Here is a 21,024-nt window from a genome sequence, read left to right on the forward strand (position 1 = left end):
CCCATTTCTTATATACCAGATGCAATTTTTAAAGGCGACTTTTTTTTAAATGTATTGAAAACTAATGTCGACGAAAGTCCAATGCTGACTAATAATATATTATATTTGTGTCACACGGGTAAAGAAGAGGTAAAATCATCATATCTATAAATATTCATAAACATGTCCCCGTACGTTTCACTTACAGAGACATGTTTATGAACAAACGCATGCTTACGGGAACAACAAATTAACGGAGACAAATTTGTGTGTCCGTTAATACTTTGTTTCCGTAAGTTTTAGAAAATTAGGCATTTTTTTTAGGAAAATTTAAAAGTACATGCATTTAATGAAAAATAGGTATATCATTAGGGTGTTCCATTCCCGAAAACTTTTCGAAAATGGCTACGTTACATGCATAACGGGGTAAATAATGGGCAAAAAACAAGTCTGAAAATTTTTCAAAATTTTAAAATGTTTACTTGAGGTCGCCATCTTGAAATCATCGTTTTTTCCACTTTTTTCAACTTTAAGCTTAAATAACTTAAAAAATAATTAATTTTATGTTTCGTTACTTGGTGTATATATCAAGGGTTATTAGATGAACGTTTGGTCAAATTTTAAGAAAAATTGGTTAATGTCTAGAGTTCGTCGTATTAAAATATAAAGCTCCAAAACCTGTTATTTTTAAAATCTTAATAAAAATTTAAGATAAAAAATATTTCTAAGATATAAGATAAAATATAATAACAATTAATAAAAAAGATACTTGTAATATAAAAAATACTTCAAAGTATTAATTAGTTTTGATTTCGAATAAGATGGGTTTTGCTTTCTGTGTTTTTGAACAACAACACAAAACAGTTGTTGAATAAACAATACAAAATCCATATTCAAATATTTTCCAATTAAAAAGTAATAACAATTTAAATAAATAATAATAATAAAAAATAAAAAAATTATTAATAAATTAAATAATAATAAATCAAAAAGACCTTGTCCAATTAAAAAATAAATAATGGTTGAAGAACTTTTATATGGGAAATTTTGGTTTCCCAACTAAAAATATTTTTGGTTTTGGGGTAAAAAAAAGTTTCTCTATCATTATTGTTCTGGTAAAGTTTGACAATTTTTTATTTATTAAAGATAAAATAACAAGCTCTTCTGTTAAATACCGAAGGTGTTGGTTAATTGAAAAAATCACAGCAGTTGCAATATCTAAATACTCTTCTTGTTACCAGTTCATCGTAACAAAAAATTTGAAGTTATTGATTGGAGAAAGTACGGAAATCCTCGAAAGATCTTAGAAAAAGGCTAATAAACTTAGCCATACGGTGGATCATAGTTTGCTCATCATTGGACATAATAAATTTATCAGGTAAGAGTTTCGATTTTAAAATATATATAGAATGTGACATAAATGTTGCATTGTGAATTGCATCTGGTCTGTAAGTTTTGAACATTCTGCCCACTGTTAGTTTTACCCCAAGGTAGATAAAAGTTAACTCAATTAACTCAAGACAGTCTTCTAGCGAATTATTTTCTCATCAAGGCATTGATAAGCCCATTTCATAAATAAACTTTCTTGATTAAATATTTCTGATTTGAGTAGTAGGTCATTATTATTGTATTGTCAGTAGGCCATTCAAAAAAATTAAAGTTTGAGTAATCAATATCAGTTCTTGAAAATTCGACCTAAAAGTGTTTTAAAATGGACTCATCCGGATTCTTGCTATCTCCTCGTAATGCGATGAATTTATGTTTGATGTGTAGCTCATTATGATAACGGTGACATGGATAAGGCCTCATCATATGCGGCTTTAATGCAAATGCCTCGTCTGCTAAAAAAGTGTAGGGAAATGTTATGGATTTCGAATAACCACTTATACATGATGGATCAGGAAAATTTAACAAACTATTGTCAATAGCGGATCCAACTTTGCTATAATTGTAAATACCATTGTCACTTTGACGCCCGGAGCCACCTATATCAACCAAAGTGAATTCATATTTTGCATTACACGTTGCTAAAAGTACAATGCTAAATGTTTTTTTGTAGTTAAAATATATTGAGCCACTTCGGGCTGGCGACTGAATAATTACTTGTTTACCATCTATTGCCCCAAGACAATGAGGAAAATTCCATCTTTCGTAGAACTCAGAAGATATTTCAAGCCATTCTTTTTGTGAAGATGGTGCTAACAAATATCCTTTTTTACAAATAACATTCCAAATTACTTTACATGTTTCTATGATAATTCTTCCGATAGTTGTAGGGCTCATTCTGAAACTTATTGCGATTGTTATCTGAGCATCGCCAGTAACAAGATATCTTAATGCTATGCATAGTCTTTCTTCAGCAGTTGCTTCAGCAGTTGGAGATTAAATTCCGCTTGAAGTTTTCCGTCCAAGAGCAAACTATAGCGCGTAATATAATATAGGCCGTTCTCCATTCAGAATTTTTTGCGTTTAGGCGAAAATTTACGCGCTATAGTTTGCTCTTGGGCGGAAAACTTCAAGCGGAATTTAATCTCCATTTACCGCGCTTAATTTTGTGTTGTTTTGTTTTTTTATAAAAAAAAAATGGTTTTAAATAAAAGAAATCTACTAAAAAAGAAAATAACTTTGTTGCTTATATTAAAAAAGTGTATTTATTGAGAAATCGCAGCAAACATAATATGTGGATGCGTAGAATTTTTATGGAACGTTCACGAAAAGGTCTTTTTAATGTATTAGTAAAAGATTTAAAACTATTTGACAGTGTATACTTCCTTCAGAGTTTTCGCATGAGTTCACAAACTTTTGAAATATTACTATCATGGGTTGCTCCATTTTTATCTAAATCTTCTCTAAGACGGGCAGTTGCAACTGCTGAAGAAAGACTATGCATAGCATTAAGATATCTTGTTACTGGCGATGCTCAGATAACAATCGCAATAAGTTTCAGAATGAGCCCTACAACTATCGGAAGAATTATCATAGAAACATGTAAAGTAATTTGGAATGTTATTTGTAAAAAAGGATATTTGTTAGCACCATCTTCACAAAAAGAATGGCTTGAAATATCTTCTGAGTTCTACGAAAGATGGAATTTTCCTCATTGTCTTGGGGCAATAGATGGTAAACAAGTAATTATTCAGTCGCCAGCCCGAAGTGGCTCAATATATTTTAACTACAAAAAAACATTTAGCATTGTACTTTTAGCAACGTGTAATGCAAAATATGAATTCACTTTGGTTGATATAGGTGGCTCCGGGCGTCAAAGTGACAATGGTATTTACAATTATAGCAAAGTTGGATCCGCTATTGACAATAGTTTGTTAAATTTTCCTGATCCATCATGTATAAGTGGTTATTCGAAATCCATAACATTTCCCTACACTTTTTTAGCAGACGAGGCATTTGCATTAAAACCGCATATGATGAGGCCTTATCCAAGAAGAACTAATCTCGATAAAACAGAAATTGTGTTTAACTATCGCTTATCAAGAGGAAGAAGAGTAGTTGAGAACTCTTTTGGGGTATTGGCTAGCAGATTCCGAATATTTAGAAGACCAATAGTGTTAAAAGTTGAAAATGTGAAAATTGTTGTAAAAGCAACTATGGATCTGCACAACTTTCTAATGAAAATACAAATAAAAACAGATAATTTCTCATATTGCCCAAGTCATTATGTTGATCAAGAATCTTCACACGAGAGTATTCCTGGTCAATGGAGAAAAGAAACAAATAATTATCAAGGACTTAAATCAATTCAATGTCAAGGAGCCCATAATTTTATCAAAAAAGCAAAATCTATAAGAAATAATTCTAAAGATTACTTTAATTCGGAGGAGGGCTTAGTTTTATGGCGAGATAGAATAGTTAACAGTACATCTAATCCTTTTGATAAAGAAAAATATAAAATAGTAAATAACATTATTCAGACACAGTATGCAAGGAATAAAAAATAAAATAATTTAAAGTTTGATGTTTTTTATCATAAATATAAATAAGTTTATATAATTTTTATATAAAAAGTTTTGTTTAAAAAGTTATTATTCTTCAAACTCTAAAGTAAATAAAACCTCTTCAATTCTTATTCTTGACAAACGATTTTTCTTTTTTGGAGGCTCTTTTAACCTGCTAAACAAACTTCTACAATATAAATCATCAGAATCTGTGTTAACAGTTTCATTTTCATCTTTATTTAATTGTTTTAAACTTTCAACAAGTAAGGTATCAATAGCATTGACTGCTTTATGTTTTTTTTTATTGCGACTTGAGCAAGTTTTTGTGTTGAACTGCAAATCGGTGGAACTGCAACCGACTTGTTCAGCTAAATTTTTTGTGTATATAGTTGGTTCAACTTGAAACTCTATATTGACGTTTTCTTCAACTATTGAATCTAATTTCGAATCTGTGTCTTGAGGACAGACTGTATCTGTCAAGAATTGTAGTTGTTTAAAATATTTGCATGTTGGCAGTATAGATGCTGCTGCCCCTGACCGTGTTGCTTTCTCTCGTCTGTCATTGCATCGTTTAAAATTTTCTCGTAAACCTTTCCATAGCTTTTTTAGGGATTCAACTATAAAGTTAATTAGAACAGAGTGAGTTTTAATAACAAAAAATCAAGTATAACAAAAAAACTTAAAAAAAGCACTACTTCGAGTGCCATGATACATTAAAATAAGTATAATCAGTTCCTATTAATTAATTAGAATTATAAATTAGATTTATAAACATAAATCAGCCCAAAACTAAAACTTTTCTCTATAGTTTCCCTTGCAAGAAATTTATTAACCTGACTAGCACCACCAAGACTTTCATTAATCATTTCCCAAGCATTTTTTCTTTTATCATAATCTTTATGCGAAGATAATGCAGTATTCCATAAACAGGAGTATTTTTTAACACACTCAATAAACTCTTCATTATCGATTTCGTCTATATCGTTGGAGTTAATTTTTTTTTTTAGAGCTGTATTTACATTTTTTTCAGTTAACTCTTTAGAATATATAAGTGAGGTTTCAATTGTTGGTTGCGACAAAAGCAGTTGCTGTGAATTGTTTTGTTTTTGAAGCAAAGATAAAATATATGTTTGTTGTTCAGGTGACATATTAATTCTAGCCAAATCACCATTGTTATTAATTTCCATTTTGCTTTTATACCTTTTTATAATTCAAAAACAAATTAGTTGTAAAGTAAAATATCATAAAAGTCTAGTTATATTATTCCTAAAATAATTATTACTTTGTTTACCCGTTTACTATATCTAATTTAGCATTAATATTTCATAATATAATCATAAAATAGCAAAGTTGTTAATCCAAGTATACTTGTTTATTTTTCGAAGTTTGTTTAAAACAAAATATTATTTCTTGTATCATGTGATAGCTTTCTTGTTTTTTATTGGATAATAATATTGGAACAAATAACTATCCGCTCAAAAGCTCAACGTTGTTGAGCTTTCATTTCCTCCAACTTTTATTATTATTTTCCACCAACTTTTTTTAATATTACAGTGCGCGCATGCGTGAAGTTTAAAAAAAAATTTTAAAAAAAAGCTGAATGGAGAATAGCCTTAAATTTCCGCTTAAGCGCAAAAAATTCTGAATCGAGAACGGCCTTTAGGGAAGGGTGAGGGGTTAATTTTGTAATAAATGATGCGTAAGCACGCAGAGGAGGAAGAGGAGGAGGGATTCTGAAAGCACACGGGTGCGTACAAAGGACGATGGGGGGTCTTTAATCATTTATTTATTTCCAATTTATAGATATATTTTTAATTTTTATTAAAATTATATTCCAATTATTTTTTATTTTAAATATTCCTTCCAAACAAAATAAGTATTATTTTGATCAAGATTTAACTTTGAAAGAAAAAGCAATATACAATTTTTTCTAGACTCCATTTATGATTAAAAGCAACCAATAGCAACTATAAAAATGCTTTATTCAGGAAAATGTAGATTTGTCGAAGGTATCTTTTGTAAATATTAATCAAAAGAAAATTTGAAGTAAATTAGAATACAATTCTAAAAAGCAAAAATAAATTTTACATAATTGTTTACATTTCGTTATACCAGTCCACATTTCGTTATATATATCTAATCTAATTCAAAATCCCAAATATTAAAACATTCTTAGCCAGCCACTTGCTTAATATATTATTTGACTATAACGTCATTTACCAACTGTAAATAATAGATATAGCACTTCGTTAAAATATATTTTAAAACATGTTAAAATATAACTTTTAACGCCACCTTCAATATAAAATCAAAGTTTTCAATTATGATAAATGACAATCGGAAAATCATAGTGTAAACGAGGAAACTCAAGCGCTACCAAACCCTAAAATTAAAAAAAGAAATAATTATTCAATTCAGTTCATTTTTTCTTGAGAAATTAAAAATCATTATCAGAATCAATGATTTTATGATATATCAAAAACTTTATTTTCCGAGGATACTTTTACGCCAGTTACAATTATTCAAAAGCATTTTTATTAAACAAAAGCTTTTTTTTCAATAGCATCTTTGTTTTCGAATCAATACAATAACTGACAAAAAAAAAAATTTTCAAAATTAAAAAAATATTTTTTAAATAACTAAAATAATAAAATTTTTTTGTTATTTATAAACTTTGGCATATATATAATTCTGACATATATAAAATTCCCCGAATGGTCACACATGAGCAGTAAACGCCTGAGGGAAGAAATGAAGTACATTAGATTAAAGGAGAATAATTTTTCAAACAAAGTATATTTTGACAGTTGTCAAGACAAAATAAAAGATTAATAGAGGAATATTTAAAATATAAAAAAGAAAGACAATGCACCTAAACAGAACAAACAAAAATAAATTAAAAAAAAAAAAAAATTGTTATATAAATACTAATATAAACTAAGATAAACAAAAAATATATCACCAAACAAAAAATAAATAAAACAAAAAATACATTAAAAAATAAAAAGTATGCATACAACAATGAAAGGCCTCAGAATGCACAGTGGGCCAGTAGGTGGACAAAATGGGAAAAATTTTAGTTGTCTAATCTTGAAAACCTATTTAATTTTAGTATCTACATATATTAGGAGAAATCTATTGATAATTTATTTATATTAAATCCCTTAGTTACCAGGACTCTAAGCATTTGAATATTGAGATAAAATAAAAAAAAATAAAAATTATAAATAAGTAATTAACGGTGACATCAACGTTGTGTTATATTTCAATTACATCTACGTTTTTGAAACAAAAAATTAGTACATGTTATTCTAGAGTATTTAGAGATAAGAAAAACCAATGTGTGAAATAAATTTGTTATAGCATGTTATCTCAGTTATACTTTAAAAATCACAGATTAAAAAAAAAAATTTCTTAAGAAACTTATTTTTTGCCGCACAATAACTAATAAATATATGATGCTTCAATCGAGTTTTAATTGATTGCTCGTCCCCTTAAATCCCCGTTCAGATTTTATGTATGTTTTAACTTGGTTGCTATGGTACTAAATTTTGCATAGCAACATCTCATTTTTACATTAACGTTGTTTTAACAGTATTTTACTTGCGCTAAATACACAATATTGGGGGTATGTATTAAAATGAGATTCAGAATTCTTATGAGGTTAACTTTTTTTGGTTACTATGGATACCTTACTTTGCATAACATAGCAACAACATATTTTCGGTAGTTGTTAGTAATTTAATTACTAACACTGACAGTAATTTAATTACTTTTAATTTTAATTACTAACACTTGTAGTAACTTAATTACTAACAAGTATTAGTAGTCCAGGCGGCATATATATTATAACATTTTACTTTTAAATACAAAATACTTGTTACAATAATTATTTAGATATGGTTTTGTTAAACTTAGGCATTCATAATTTTCTCCAAAAAAACAATCTTAGTATTTCAAAACAAAATATTACTGAAGATATATTAAAATTTATTCAGCCAAAATTTGCTGATTTTAAAGACGTTGATTTTAGACATGCTGTTCAACGATTTGTTTACTTGTATAAAAAAAAGTGGAAATCTGCAAACTATACTGTGAAAAATTTTGAAAAGAAGTTTGTGAACTGGCTTAATGAATATTTAATTGTCAGAAAAAAAGACAATGAACCAACTGCAAGTAGACGTGGTCGAAAACCAGTTGCATTTGATAATAGTTCTAATAAAACTAAAAAACGCCGTGTATCTTGTTTAATTGAATCTCATTCATCCAATGAATTATTTTTTGCTGCTAATAAAAAATTTAGAGATGAATCTGTTGTTATTGCTGCCAAGAATGTTTTAAATATATCAAATACAGATAAAGCAACTAAATATTCAGCAGACGAAGCACTGGCTTTAATAATTGATGTAAGTCTGACAAAAGCTTCCTATCAATTGATTAGAAGCGGAGCCTTGGAGAAAGAATATAACATCTACCCCGCTTACAATGATGTCAGAGATGCAAAATTGAAATGTTATCCTGCAAACATAACAGTGGAGGACTATTCAGCTTCAGTTCCTTTAAAAGATTTAATGACTCATACTTTGCAAAGAATCTGTGCAGTTCAGGAACCTGTGCTAAGGCACTTGATATTGAACGACAAAGCAATAAAAACAATGACACTAACGTGTAAGGCTGGTTTTGATGGTGCTACTGGCCAAAGCATTTATAAACAAGTTTTATCAGAACCCGACATTAACAGAGATTTAAAGCGTGAAGAATCATTATTTATTACTTGTCTTGTCCCATTGGATTTGACTGGATTTAACAACAGCAACGAAAAGGTGCCTATTTGGAGAAATCAAAAGTCGTCCTCCACAGCCTATTGTAGACCCATAAGATTTGCATACAAAATGGAATCCAAGGAATCTGTGATTGAAGAAGATCAGTACATTAAAAGTGAGATAGAAAGCTTGGGTATGATTTTATTAGAGGTTTGCCGATCTTCTATTGAAGTGAATTGTATTATTGAACTTACAATGATTGATGGGAAGGTTCAAACAATATTATCTGAAAAAAATAACTCATACCAATGCTGTTCAGTGTGTGGTGTCTCTCCAAAAAATATGAATAGTCTTGATATCCTTAATATAGATTATACTAACAGAGAGTTCAAATATGGTCTTTCCAGTCTTCATGCATGGATTCGATTTTTTGAGATGTTATTGCACATTGCATATAAAAAAGAAACAAGAAAGTTGCAAGCAAGATCTAAAGAACACAAAGAAAAGGCATCTGTAGCTAAACAAAAGATTCAGACTGATTTTATGAACAAAATGGGACTTGTTGTTGATTTCCCTAAAAGTGGTGGTTCTGGAACAAGTAATGATGGCAATACCTCAAGGCGTGCTTTTGCAGCATAAGAACAAACAGCTGAAATTCTAGGTATTGACCAAAACCTTATATTCAGATTTTACATTATCTTGGTAACGCTCTCTTCAGGATATGAAATAGACTGCTTAAAGTTCAAGGATTATTGTTTTGGCACTTTTAGACTATATGTGTCCCTTTATCCATGGTATTACATGGCTCAATCAGTTCACAAAGTATTGATACATGGACATGACATAATTAAAAGCCTTACATTACCCATCGGACTTATGTCAGAGGAAGCTCAAGAGGCTAGAAATAAAGACTTTAAATCTTATCGCGAAAATTTTAGCCGAAAAACATCCAGAAAAGCAACAAATACTGATCTTATCAATAGACTCCTAGTTTCCAGTGATCCTGTTATTTCATCATTGCGTAAATCAACATCACACCAAACAAATCATAAAGCATTTCCTTCAGATGTTTTACAATTACTTAAACAATCTTCAAACGATATTATTGCTTTATAATTTTTTGATGTAATTTAAAATTGATAACGTTTTCTTGCACTATTTTTTGCTTTTATTATTCCTAAAACATTATTTACCTAAATACTCAATTTTTATTCAATATAGGTGGGTCAAAAATCCGATAAGATATTCAAATATCAATTTACCACTTTGTAACTAAGGAAAGTTGTTGCTAAGCAAAATAAAGATATCCATAGCAACGAAATAAAAAAATATTACCTTCATAAAAAGCGCAGACATCATATTAGTACTCATACTAATTTTAGTGAATATAGCTCTAATATTAAATTAGTTATGAATTTTGTCCAGTAAAAGTGCATTCTGGCCCACTGTGGAATGGAAAAAAAAAAGACATTAATGCCAATGTGTAAACATAATTTGTGTAGTGATTAAGTAATAAACATCTTCTCAGAGTCGCGTCTATTATTAATGGCGTTTCGACGAGGATCAGCACTTATAACTAGTTTATCCCGTCAGACAAACGTCATCGCCACTTATGCTTTACCCCTCAACTTACGCCTATTCCATACTGTAGTAAAAAAGGATTCACTACAAGTAGCTAAACCCTACCATACCCAAATTTGTAAAGCACTAATATTTTTTTGATATGATAAAAAGTGTCGATCTACTGCACAATATAAATAAAAATAATAAAATAAATCACTTACCATACCACTGGTAGAAAAAACTAAGCACAATAAATTAAATTTCAAGTAAAAACGCCAAAAACAAAACTAAAACAACTAAAGTGTGTAAACAGAAAATACTAACAAATTAACCCCTTAGACCATTTAAACCATATAGGTACTTCCAGCACAAATAAATCCAAAACAATCAAATGGCAATATACCCTACTAAAAACCCTTTTAAAATTAAATAAAACACAATAGAGTCTTCAAAAAACTCTAACGCTGTCATAGATACTTCATTCGAATTTCGTTAACCAATCTTAAGTGTTAGAAAATGAAACAACCCGCGCAACCTAAAATCATAACTAAAAATCAAGTAATATATGAAAAAGTACAATATATATATATATATATCGCCTACCAAAATGTAAAGATTTAAAAATGTAGTGAAGTATTTAAGAAATTCTCTGAATAATAATAAAAGACGAAAATTGTGCACGCGAAAATTAAAACAAAGCTGAGTAATGAATGTAATATAATATAGCATAAAAGTTCCTTGATAATGGTAAAATATGAAAATAGCGGATAAATAATATATTAAAAAATAGTGTAATAAGATAAACTAAATACTAAAATAAGACCAGATAAATTTTAGCCAAATAAGTGGTTAAAAAATTATTTTGGGTGATAAAGCAATAATATTAGTCGCGATATAAAAATGATGTACGAAGCGGGAAAAATATTGTTTTGAAGTAAAGTCTTCTTAACGGTCCGAATTAAAGATAACTTTGAGACCATATCTAAATCAAAGTTTCCGAAAAAGTTAAGTTTTCTTTACGTTCGAATTAAACATAAATTTGAGACCATAACAAAACAACAACAAAAAGACGTCCATCAACAAAACATTTCGAAAGCCGCTAGTCAAAAAGAATTGCTCATATATATATATATATATATATATATATATATATATATATATATATATATATATATATATATATATATATATATACTTATATATATACAAACAACCGTACATCTACAAACATACATACATATATACAATATACATATATGATACATATATACATACATACACACACACACATATATATATAAACTACGAGTTTTCTCTATGGTCCGAATTAAACGTTTTATTAAGACCACAACAAAAACGATACAAAAAACTTCATCAACAAAGAACATGACTAAACCGAGGTTAACAAAAAGTAAAACTTATATGAAATAATGTTTTAGTAAAAAATACAATAAAAGAAAAACAGACAATTTTCGGTTAAATTGGTATTTAATTAAATAGAATAACATGAGAAATATACCAAATACAAAATCAATGTAAACAGCGGGAAAACATATTTTAAAATAAGGATTTCTCTACGGTCCGAATTAACATATATTTCAGACCATAACAAATGCACGATAAAAAGTTTAATTCTAAACAATCAAATATGGATAAAACTAGAAAAATAATGTAATAAAAATAAAGGTAAACCAATAATATTATAACACCTAAATAGTAACACCTAGGAACTGTGACTTAATAAAAATATATATATATATATATTTTCATTTATGTTTTTTTATGTGCCGTTTGGATTAAAAATTTCTTGATCGATTTAATATTTTTGTAACTCGCAATAGGTGGAGTTGGCCATATTTTTAAGATCAGTATCCTGTTCCACAATATTCCAGCGCTTTTTTATTATTTTATTTATAAGTTTTCCAACTTTTCCAAATGTTGTCACTATCGGTAAAATTTTCTCTTTTTCTCTTTCTTCTTTATATTTGTTGTAGACAAGTTCGTGTTGTGTATGTTATAGTGCTTTTTTAAAACCTTTGTAATTAGATTGAATAGGGTAGCCTCGTAGTTTAAACCCCTCTCAATTTGAGGGGGTAGCCTGGTATAACTAAAATCTGTGCTAGTTGTTGTAGCTCTTTTATTAGGTTGTAATTGTTCGAAATAATCTTATTGTATCTTAACGCTTGGCTATATATTAAGTTGCTTTTTTGATGAGGGGGATGGAATGAATTATAATGTAATAGTGCTGTTTTATCTGTTGCCTTTTTGAATATTGTTGTTTCTAGCTTTCCATCTAGCTTTTTGATAATTGTTAGATCCATAAAATTATTAGAATTGTTAGAATTATTGAAAGTAAATTTGATCGTGGAGTGGATGGCATTCATAAATTCCGAAACTTGTGTTAGTTTCTCAGGAGGCCCATGAAAAATAAAAAATATATCATCTATAAATCTTTTATAAAAAGAAATCCACATTGAAAATTGGTCAATTATTTTCTCATCAATTCTTCCCATAAATAAATTAGCATAGGGTGGGGCCATACGTGTTCCCATGGTAGTACCTGTTAATTGTAAAAAGTGATCAGTTGAAAATTGAAAGTTGCTGTGGGTTAGGATGGTTTCTAATATGTCAATAAGTGGGCGTTTTATGGGTCCGTTATATGGGGGTGCTCTATTTAAATAAAATTTAACGTCGTCAATAACTTCACGGTGAGGAATGTTTGTATGTAAAGATATAACATCAGCCATTACAAGAATATAATTGTTGGTTTCTAATACATGAGATTGAAGGAGTTTAAGGAGGTGTGTTGTGTCTTTAAAGTATGCTGGTAGTTGTTCAGCAACTAGCTGAATAAATTCTGTGATAAAGAACAACAAGTTGTCGATTGGTCCGTCACAACCAGAAACAATTGGTCTTAAGGGAATGCCTATTTTATCAATTCTGGGAAGGCCATAAAACAGGGGTGTACAAAGAGATGTTTTTGGACGAAGGAACTCCGATGTTTTTTTATCAATCATATGATGAAGAAACATATAGTCAATAAGATTGTTAACATCTCTTGCTATACTTTTTGTTGGATCTTCTGAAAGTAGTTTATATGTGTTTTTATCTGATAAAAGTAGAGAGATCTTCTCTTCATAGTCCGTTTTGTCTAAAATACAAATACCCCCTCCCTTGTCGGCCTTTTTTATGGTAATTGTGGGATTAAGCATAAGGGAGTTTAGTGCGTGAATAAGTTCAGGAGTTAAATTTTTTTCATCTTTCGGTAGTTGTGAAAAAACAAGTGCGGTTATACCACTTTCTACGAAGTTAAGATAACTTATAATAGTTTTGTTATTCATAATAGGGGGAGACCAATTTGATTTTTTATGAAATGGATGCCTCGTTATCTCTTCGGTCCCAAAATAGAGTTGTTGGAGAAGGGTTGTTTTAAATCTTTCAAAAGCCATTATGTGAATATTAAGTGACGTATTTGTAATTGAAGGAACAAAATTTAATCCTAAACTTAAAAGCTCTTTTTTATCATCTGTTAGGACGTGTTTTGATAAGTTGGTAACTAATTTATTATTAAATTGATGTGAGAAATTTGACTTAGCCTTAATGATATAAAATAATAAAATTATTATGTTTTTGTTATACATTATCTTGTGTTTGTTCGTTATACTTGTTACATGCTGTCACAAACATAGTATTAAATACTTAGAAAAAACATAGTATTACATACTTGTTCAAGTATGGATGTTTAATGGTAACATTGATTGAAAATGACTGCCAAATGATGTTTTTAGCAATCAAAACCAAGAAATTTAATATAAGTATCAATACAACAACCATAAATAACAACCTTAAAGGCAGATTTTTGTTTCTTTTAAAAAAGGCACAAAAAGAGCCTTCTAGAATGAACAGTAATATCAGATGATAAATAGTTGAATATGTTAGCGCATCAAAAAACATATCGCAAACAGCCACCAGATAGGATGAAAAATAATCACAAATATCACCAGTGGAAACAACCTGCTCCAAACTTAAAAAAATGTTAAAAACGAAAATTGAATTCCATCTGAGCGGACTCAACATTTAGAAAATATTGTTGCAAAAAATAATAGGGGGCGATTGTACATGTGCTGCGCAACACAATATGAGCCATTATGCAACCAATTTAAATTTGAAAGACGCCCATATTGATGTTTAACTTAACATCGCAATAATTTTAATAGCATTATTAAAGTTTAATTTTATTCTAATAACTTTTTGGTAATAATAATTTATGCTTTATTAATTATTTATTGAGTGGTCTCCAGTTCATCCGTTTTAAAAGAGCTATTTTTTTATTATCTGAATTCTCAACAAAACTTATAAAAAATGGTTTACATTGACACCCTAATATTTTAAGTTATCGCCAAACATCGAACGTATTTTTTGTGGTATTTTCGTCTTACTATAATTGGTGTGTGTGCGTTTGTAAGCATATGGCAAGGGTGATGCAACTCACTCAAACTATGTTTTTCACAATTATATGAGTTTCCAATTACATATAATTTCTTTGCAATTACATCTTAAGGTGCAATTAAGATTAAACTTTTAGATGTAAAAACAACATATAAAAACAACATGTAAAAACAACAAGTAAACAACATGTAAAACTGCATTACATATGAAAGTGTAGTTTTCAAAAAGATAACACTAAAATAATAACAATAACACTAAAAAGCTAAAAATATAACAGCTAAGAAAACAAAAAAATGATAAATGTAAGAAACAGAAAAAGACTTGAAAAAGGTGTTTCTTCACCCAATTAACACATTATTTAATATTTATGTTATTAATTTCTCTAGACTGCATCTAAATGCATTTGTCTCAACAGATGCATCTGTTGCGATATAGCACATTGTTATCAGTACTTTGTTTTAAAAGACTCATTTGAAGTAAAATAATGAAAATATGAATGCAATGAGATTTATTATGAATACAATGAATCACAAGGAATTAAAAAGCAAGTTAAATGTACTCATAAAAATGTAAACAGCCTCAGATGGGTTTCAACAAAGGTTCATGGGAGGTCGATGTATGGCACCTATTATGGCCCCTGAAAGACAACCAATAACAAACAAGGTGTCTGGTTGTTTTTGTAAGGTGAAGAAAAATCATACTTGTGATTTTAATAAGCAACTTGTGATTTTAATAACAACAACTTGTGATTAACAAGAACTTGTGATTCTTAACAAGACTCTTAACAAGAACTTGTGATTTTAATAAGCAACTGAAAGCAACATCGTATGAAAAAATATCAAAAAAGAATTAATAACTTTATTTCCGACTAGATCTCTCTTCTTTTAAGAATGATGTGATTGACAGCATCTATGATCTTATAAAATTGAAAATGAGCATAATATAAAAAGTTAGTCTAAATTTACTAGTTATTTTTCTTATAACTGTAGATTCTCAGTTAAAAAGTAGATTTTTAAGAGGTTTAATAATGATAACTGAAGTTTGGCCAAAAAATTTATTTTTCAGAAGAAATTTCAAGCTCAAAATCCTTAGGTAACTAACATATATAGGGTCTAAATAACAAAATTCTTTTAGATGCAAATATTTTATTGCAGTTGTTTTATTATTTAGGTTGATAAACTTTTTAACCATGTGTTATATAACACCTTTTCAGTATACACACACATAATACATTCAAACACACATATAGGAACAAAAGTTAAATAAGGTGAGTGTATTTTATGAAATATTAGCATGCACATGCGTGTGTATTTTACTTGGAAAAATGGTATTACGATGAAAATACACAGCAATAATTTAATAATAACAATTCTATTATATATTTGTTCTAATTATGAAAACTCATATGTAAAACAAAATAAGTATGCTAAAAACACACAATAATTTAACACTAATAATTTTATTATTTATTTGTTTTAATTTTCTTAGATTTAAATTTACCTGCCAACAAAGGCGTTCTGTAATTCTTTTCATCCATGGATAGCCATGACTTGAAATAACTTCTTCATAAAATTCTTCAGCAACGTCCCCATCCTCATCAACATATTGGGTGCTTAATGTAAAATAAAGTTATTCAAATTAAAAAAACAAAAATAATTTAAAGCTGTCTTTTTTCTTCATCAGGGCTTGTGATGAATAACTTTAACAAACTCCTGTATTATCAAATTTTATCAAAATCCTGTTTTTTCAGGCTCATAAATTCAAAAATACTCAAAATAATATTTAAATATATATTTAAATCAAATTAATTCAATTAATGTTTTTTTTCTATTTTTTTTTTTATATATATATTAATTTTTTTATTATTTATTAATCTCAATTAATCTCAATTAATATAAATTAATATTTTTATTTATAATTAATATTTAATAAATAAATATTTTCAAATTAATTAAAAATAATATTCAAATTAATATAAAAATACTCAAAATAATATCAATCTATTTAACTTTTTTTTTTTTTGTAAAACATTCTTTTATGTATATATATATCATAAATGTGTTTATTTTATTTGTCAGTTCCTTGCTTTAAGATTTCTCAGTGCAATTAAACAAATTTATCCTAATAAATGTTATTTATTAGGATAAATTAACACAGAGAATGTTACAGCATACAGCTTTTTCAGAAATATAATTTGTTCTAGTCAGTTTGTTTACTTAATTCATTCCAGTAATTTGGTTCAGCATTATATTCTAGTATTGTTCCAGTAAAACATTCTAGTAATACACTCCGGTAATATGTTTCAGTAAAATATTCCAGTAATATGTTCTAGTAATTTGTTCCAGTCAATTGTTCCAAAAATATGTTTCAGTAATATATTCTAGTAATTTGTTTCAGTAATTCGTTTCAATTACTTGTTATGGTAATACACTCCAGTAATGCTCCAGTAATATGCTGCAGCAGTTAGTTCTAGTAATATGTTGCATCAATATGTTCAGTAATTATCAGATTATAACCATCGTGATCAACCTAATACTGGTAGTCTAGTACAAAATGCCTTATTTTTTGCCACCTTGTAGGATTTTTTTTTTGTCAAGGCCACATAAAAAGTTATTTGTTAACTTTGGGTTGATTACCAAGAATGAGGCCATTTCATAGCTCGTTGCTTAAAGTGTTATGCACTACCTATGATTTAGTCACGTTCTTTATTAATTTAAAACACGAATAAAGTACCTAAAAATATTAAACAAAAAAAACCCATCATTACCAAATTATCCTTCACAAATATTTGTGGTCCTTTAAGTAACTTTTTATCCAATGAATCTTACCTTAAAATAAAAGATGATTGTGATTTTAATTGTCAAAGTGTTGTAAAGTACATTAAAAAAACTTATTATACCGTCGAGCGGGGTTACTTTGATAGGTTTTTGTGATATTTTTTTTTAAATTGAGATAAAATTTTAATAAATTGCTGTCGTTTTTGGTTTGAATATATTTATTTGAATATATTAAAATATATTGAATATATTCATTTATTTCATATAATTCATATAATTTCATATAATAATTCAATAATTTCATATAATTCAAATAAATTCATTTATTTCATATAATTCATATAATGAATATATTCATATATATTCATATATTCAAATATATTGAATATATTGAATATATTAAGGAGAGATCATTTGGTATATATACCAAATGATCTCTCCTTAACAGGAAAAAATGTTTTTAAGAAATATCAGAACTTGTCTTATATTTTTTTTTAAAGCCCAAACAGTTATCAATATAACCCCGCATTTTGGGGTTACTTTAATAGTCCTCGTCAGCATGATTGATTTTGCGCCAGGATCTTCCGAAAGATTAGTCTTGTCATAGTTATAAATGTTACAGGGCTCAATGCCTTCTAATGCCTATTCTAATTCATCAAAGTAAGCATTCACAGTTCGTCCACAAACCCCTAAAGGTGATCCATGTTAATCCATCAACAGGCATTTTCCAATCAGAAAGAATGTTTATTGCCTTCAAAAGGAAATTCTTGCAATAAAAAGAGAGTACAACTGGATATCCAACTTGTTTTCCATGTTAACCTTTCATTCTATTGTGCAATGTCCCATATGGAATTATAAATGTTTTAGATGCTTTCAGCAAACTCAAAGTACCCTTCCAGCAACATTGAAGGGACGCTGACAACTGAGTTTCTGAATGTGAACGATAAGCACAATTCCTATCCTTCCTTTTGTAGGTCCACATATTACGGATAGGTAGGTATGTATCTATAGGTATTTATTATTGTTTAGAAAATGTTTTTTATACTTTCATACACTTTTTTATAAAGTTTTTTTTTTTCTTTCTTCATTTTTTCATTTGTTATGTATTTTACCTTTCAAATCGATTTTAAGAAATCTTAGTATATTTTTGATTAGTGTTTATTTATTTTAAACCAAAGAAACCGAAAATAGAAAAGATAATAAAAAAATATCACAAAGATATTTTGAAGATAATATACTGAAAAAGCAATTTCAAAAAAATTATCAAAGTTACCCCAGGTATCAAAGTAACCCCACTCAACGGTACTTGGTATTTCTCAATTTAAATATCATACTTGGAAAGTGTTTTACATTAAAAACTGTCTCTAGACATTTAAAGTTAAAAATTATTCAAAGAGAAGTTTTCTAATGAACAGTTTTAACTTTAAAATTGACTCAATAACACTACATTATTTAATCTTTAGCCATAACCATTACAACTTTGTAAATAAGTAATACAAACTTTACAAAACTAATTTAGTTAAATATATGCTCACATAGCTAAATATAATAAATTTTGTGAATATATGAAAATACCTGATGATGAATTTTTCAAAACAAATGCTGTTGATTATACTTTTTTAGAATTTTTTTATTAGAACCTTAATAAAGTCGATAAATACTTTGAAAAATGTATGCGTGAATATATATATATATATATGTATATATATATATATATATATATATATATATATATATATATATATATATATATATATATATATATATATATATATATTGTACACATTTTATCAAAATTTGTTGGCAAAATAATTTATAACCAGGGATACAAAGTCCCAAAAGAATTATAGCTTTAAATCTCTTCTTTTTCTTGGTCTCTTATGTCCATCTCTAAAATTGTTGAATGACTTATGATCTACAATAAAAAAAAAATTAATGTGATTTCATGACTTGGTACCTCCTGTTTTTAGATTAGAGTCTCTGAGTCCTTGCCCCCATTATACATAAAGATGTTTAAAAATTGATTGATCTGAACTTAAAACTTTTAATTTTTTTGCCTAGTAGCCATGAGCCATTTTTGGAGCTCTTGGATACCAAAAACCAGAAAGAAATAATCTTTTTGTTACTTTCAAATCTGGAGTCCTTTTTGGGACTCCGTATCCTGAATTAAAGACATTCAGTTATATACATTTAATATAAATATACAGCTTAAAAAACTTTGTTATTTGATAGAACATAGCATTCTACAACAGAACATATTAGTAATCTAGGATTCATTTAATAAATTCAATTGATAAAACAACAATTACTAATGATATTTATAAGAAACTTCAATACAACATTACCTAGGTTTGTGAGTCACAAATGGTGTAGCAGCAATCGATTTTTTTTCAACAATTTCATCATCGTAACCAAGTATCCATTTCACACTGCACAACACATTTTTCAACCATCCCATTTCAACATCTATTGTCTTTATTAACTATATATACATATATATATGTGTGTGTGTATATATATATATACATATATATATATATATGTGTATATATATATATATATATATACATATATATATATACATATATATATATACATATATATATATACATATATATATATACATATATATATATATATATATATATATATATATATATATATATATATATACATATATATATATATATACATATATATATATATATATATATATATACATATATATATATATATATATATACATATATATATATATATACATATATATATATATATATATATACATATATATATATATATATATACATATATATATATATATATATATATATATATATATATATATATATATATATATATATATATATATATATATATATATATATATATATATATATATATATATATTAGGGCGGGTCATACTATTTTTTTTTTAGAGTTGCTAACCTGGCTATGGTCTAAAAAGTTGCTCTAGGTGCTACTTATTGTAAAAAGGCCAAAAACATTTAAAACAACAGGTGTCTTGTACTTGCAACTTTACCGCAAAGATTTACCCTTTAATGGCTTATAGCTAAAAATATAAGAAATTCATCAAGCACTTAATATGATACAGAGGCCATATCCATGGCTAGCGCAAAAAAGTATTTTTTTGGGGGTTATATAAGCATTTTTTGCTTACTATAAAAAAAAGTTAAAAAAAAAGATGCACCCCCTTAATTGCGGCCCTGTCAACGATAAGGGGGTGTTATCGACGTCGAAACATAAAATTCACTTAAATGGTGAAGTTCTAGATATCATTAGTTCAATGAAACAATATAATCAAACGTAATTTACAAAAAGTCTGATTTACAGCTAACACTAGGTAGTTCTGTTCTTGATGCAGTACACTGTAAAATCATTCCATGTCGCGATTCATGCCCAAAAACGATTGAGCTTGCTGCAGAGATATCTTGGATAGCACGCTCAACTGCCTGAGAGTGACAGGGTATACCAAAAATGAAATCAAACTGACAGTGTTGAAGTTTTTCACTTTCAATAGCT

General features: G+C 27.9%; 3 protein-coding genes across 4 annotated transcripts; 1 reads left to right on the forward strand and 2 right to left on the reverse strand.

The window, feature by feature from the left end:
* Window positions 1-1,674: 1,674 nt before the first annotated feature.
* On the reverse strand, window positions 1,675-2,262 carry LOC136088037 (uncharacterized). The gene has a single exon (XM_065811681.1). The coding sequence runs from the start codon at window positions 2,260-2,262 to the stop codon at window positions 1,675-1,677; it is 588 nt and encodes a 195-aa protein (XP_065667753.1).
* Window positions 2,263-2,657: 395 nt separating this feature from the next.
* LOC136088038 (putative nuclease HARBI1) lies at window positions 2,658-3,932 on the forward strand. The gene has a single exon (XM_065811682.1). The coding sequence runs from the start codon at window positions 2,658-2,660 to the stop codon at window positions 3,930-3,932; it is 1,275 nt and encodes a 424-aa protein (XP_065667754.1).
* A 118-nt stretch (window positions 3,933-4,050) lies between these two features.
* Window positions 4,051-19,984, reverse strand: LOC101240790 (tumor suppressor candidate 2). 2 transcript variants are annotated; one of them, XM_065812776.1, is made up of 4 exons: window positions 19,827-19,984; window positions 16,205-16,316; window positions 4,763-6,312; window positions 4,051-4,546 (listed from the first exon to the last, which is right to left on the reverse strand). In XM_065812776.1, the coding sequence occupies exons 3-4, from the start codon at window positions 5,114-5,116 to the stop codon at window positions 4,535-4,537; spliced, it is 366 nt and encodes a 121-aa protein (XP_065668848.1). In that variant the 5' UTR covers window positions 5,117-6,312; window positions 16,205-16,316; window positions 19,827-19,984; the 3' UTR covers window positions 4,051-4,534. The 2 variants fall into 2 exon arrangements, with proteins under 2 accessions (XP_065668848.1, XP_065668849.1); XM_065812777.1 differs by lacking the exon at window positions 4,051-4,546 and having other exon boundaries at window positions 6,124-6,312.
* Window positions 19,985-21,024: the final 1,040 nt, after the last annotated feature.

Source organism: Hydra vulgaris, chromosome 12 (assembly GCF_038396675.1).
Source record: "Hydra vulgaris chromosome 12, alternate assembly HydraT2T_AEP".
Taxonomy (NCBI): domain Eukaryota; kingdom Metazoa; phylum Cnidaria; class Hydrozoa; order Anthoathecata; family Hydridae; genus Hydra; species Hydra vulgaris.

Bases quoted from the DNA above. Each gene is read 5' to 3' on its own strand.
- LOC101240790 (XM_065812776.1), bottom strand. From the start codon at position 5,116: ATGGAAATTAATAACAATGGTGATTTGGCTAGAATTAATATGTCACCT.
- LOC136088038 (XM_065811682.1), top strand. From the start codon at position 2,658: ATGTGGATGCGTAGAATTTTTATGGAACGTTCACGAAAAGGTCTTTTT.
- LOC136088037 (XM_065811681.1), bottom strand. From the start codon at position 2,262: ATGAGCCCTACAACTATCGGAAGAATTATCATAGAAACATGTAAAGTA.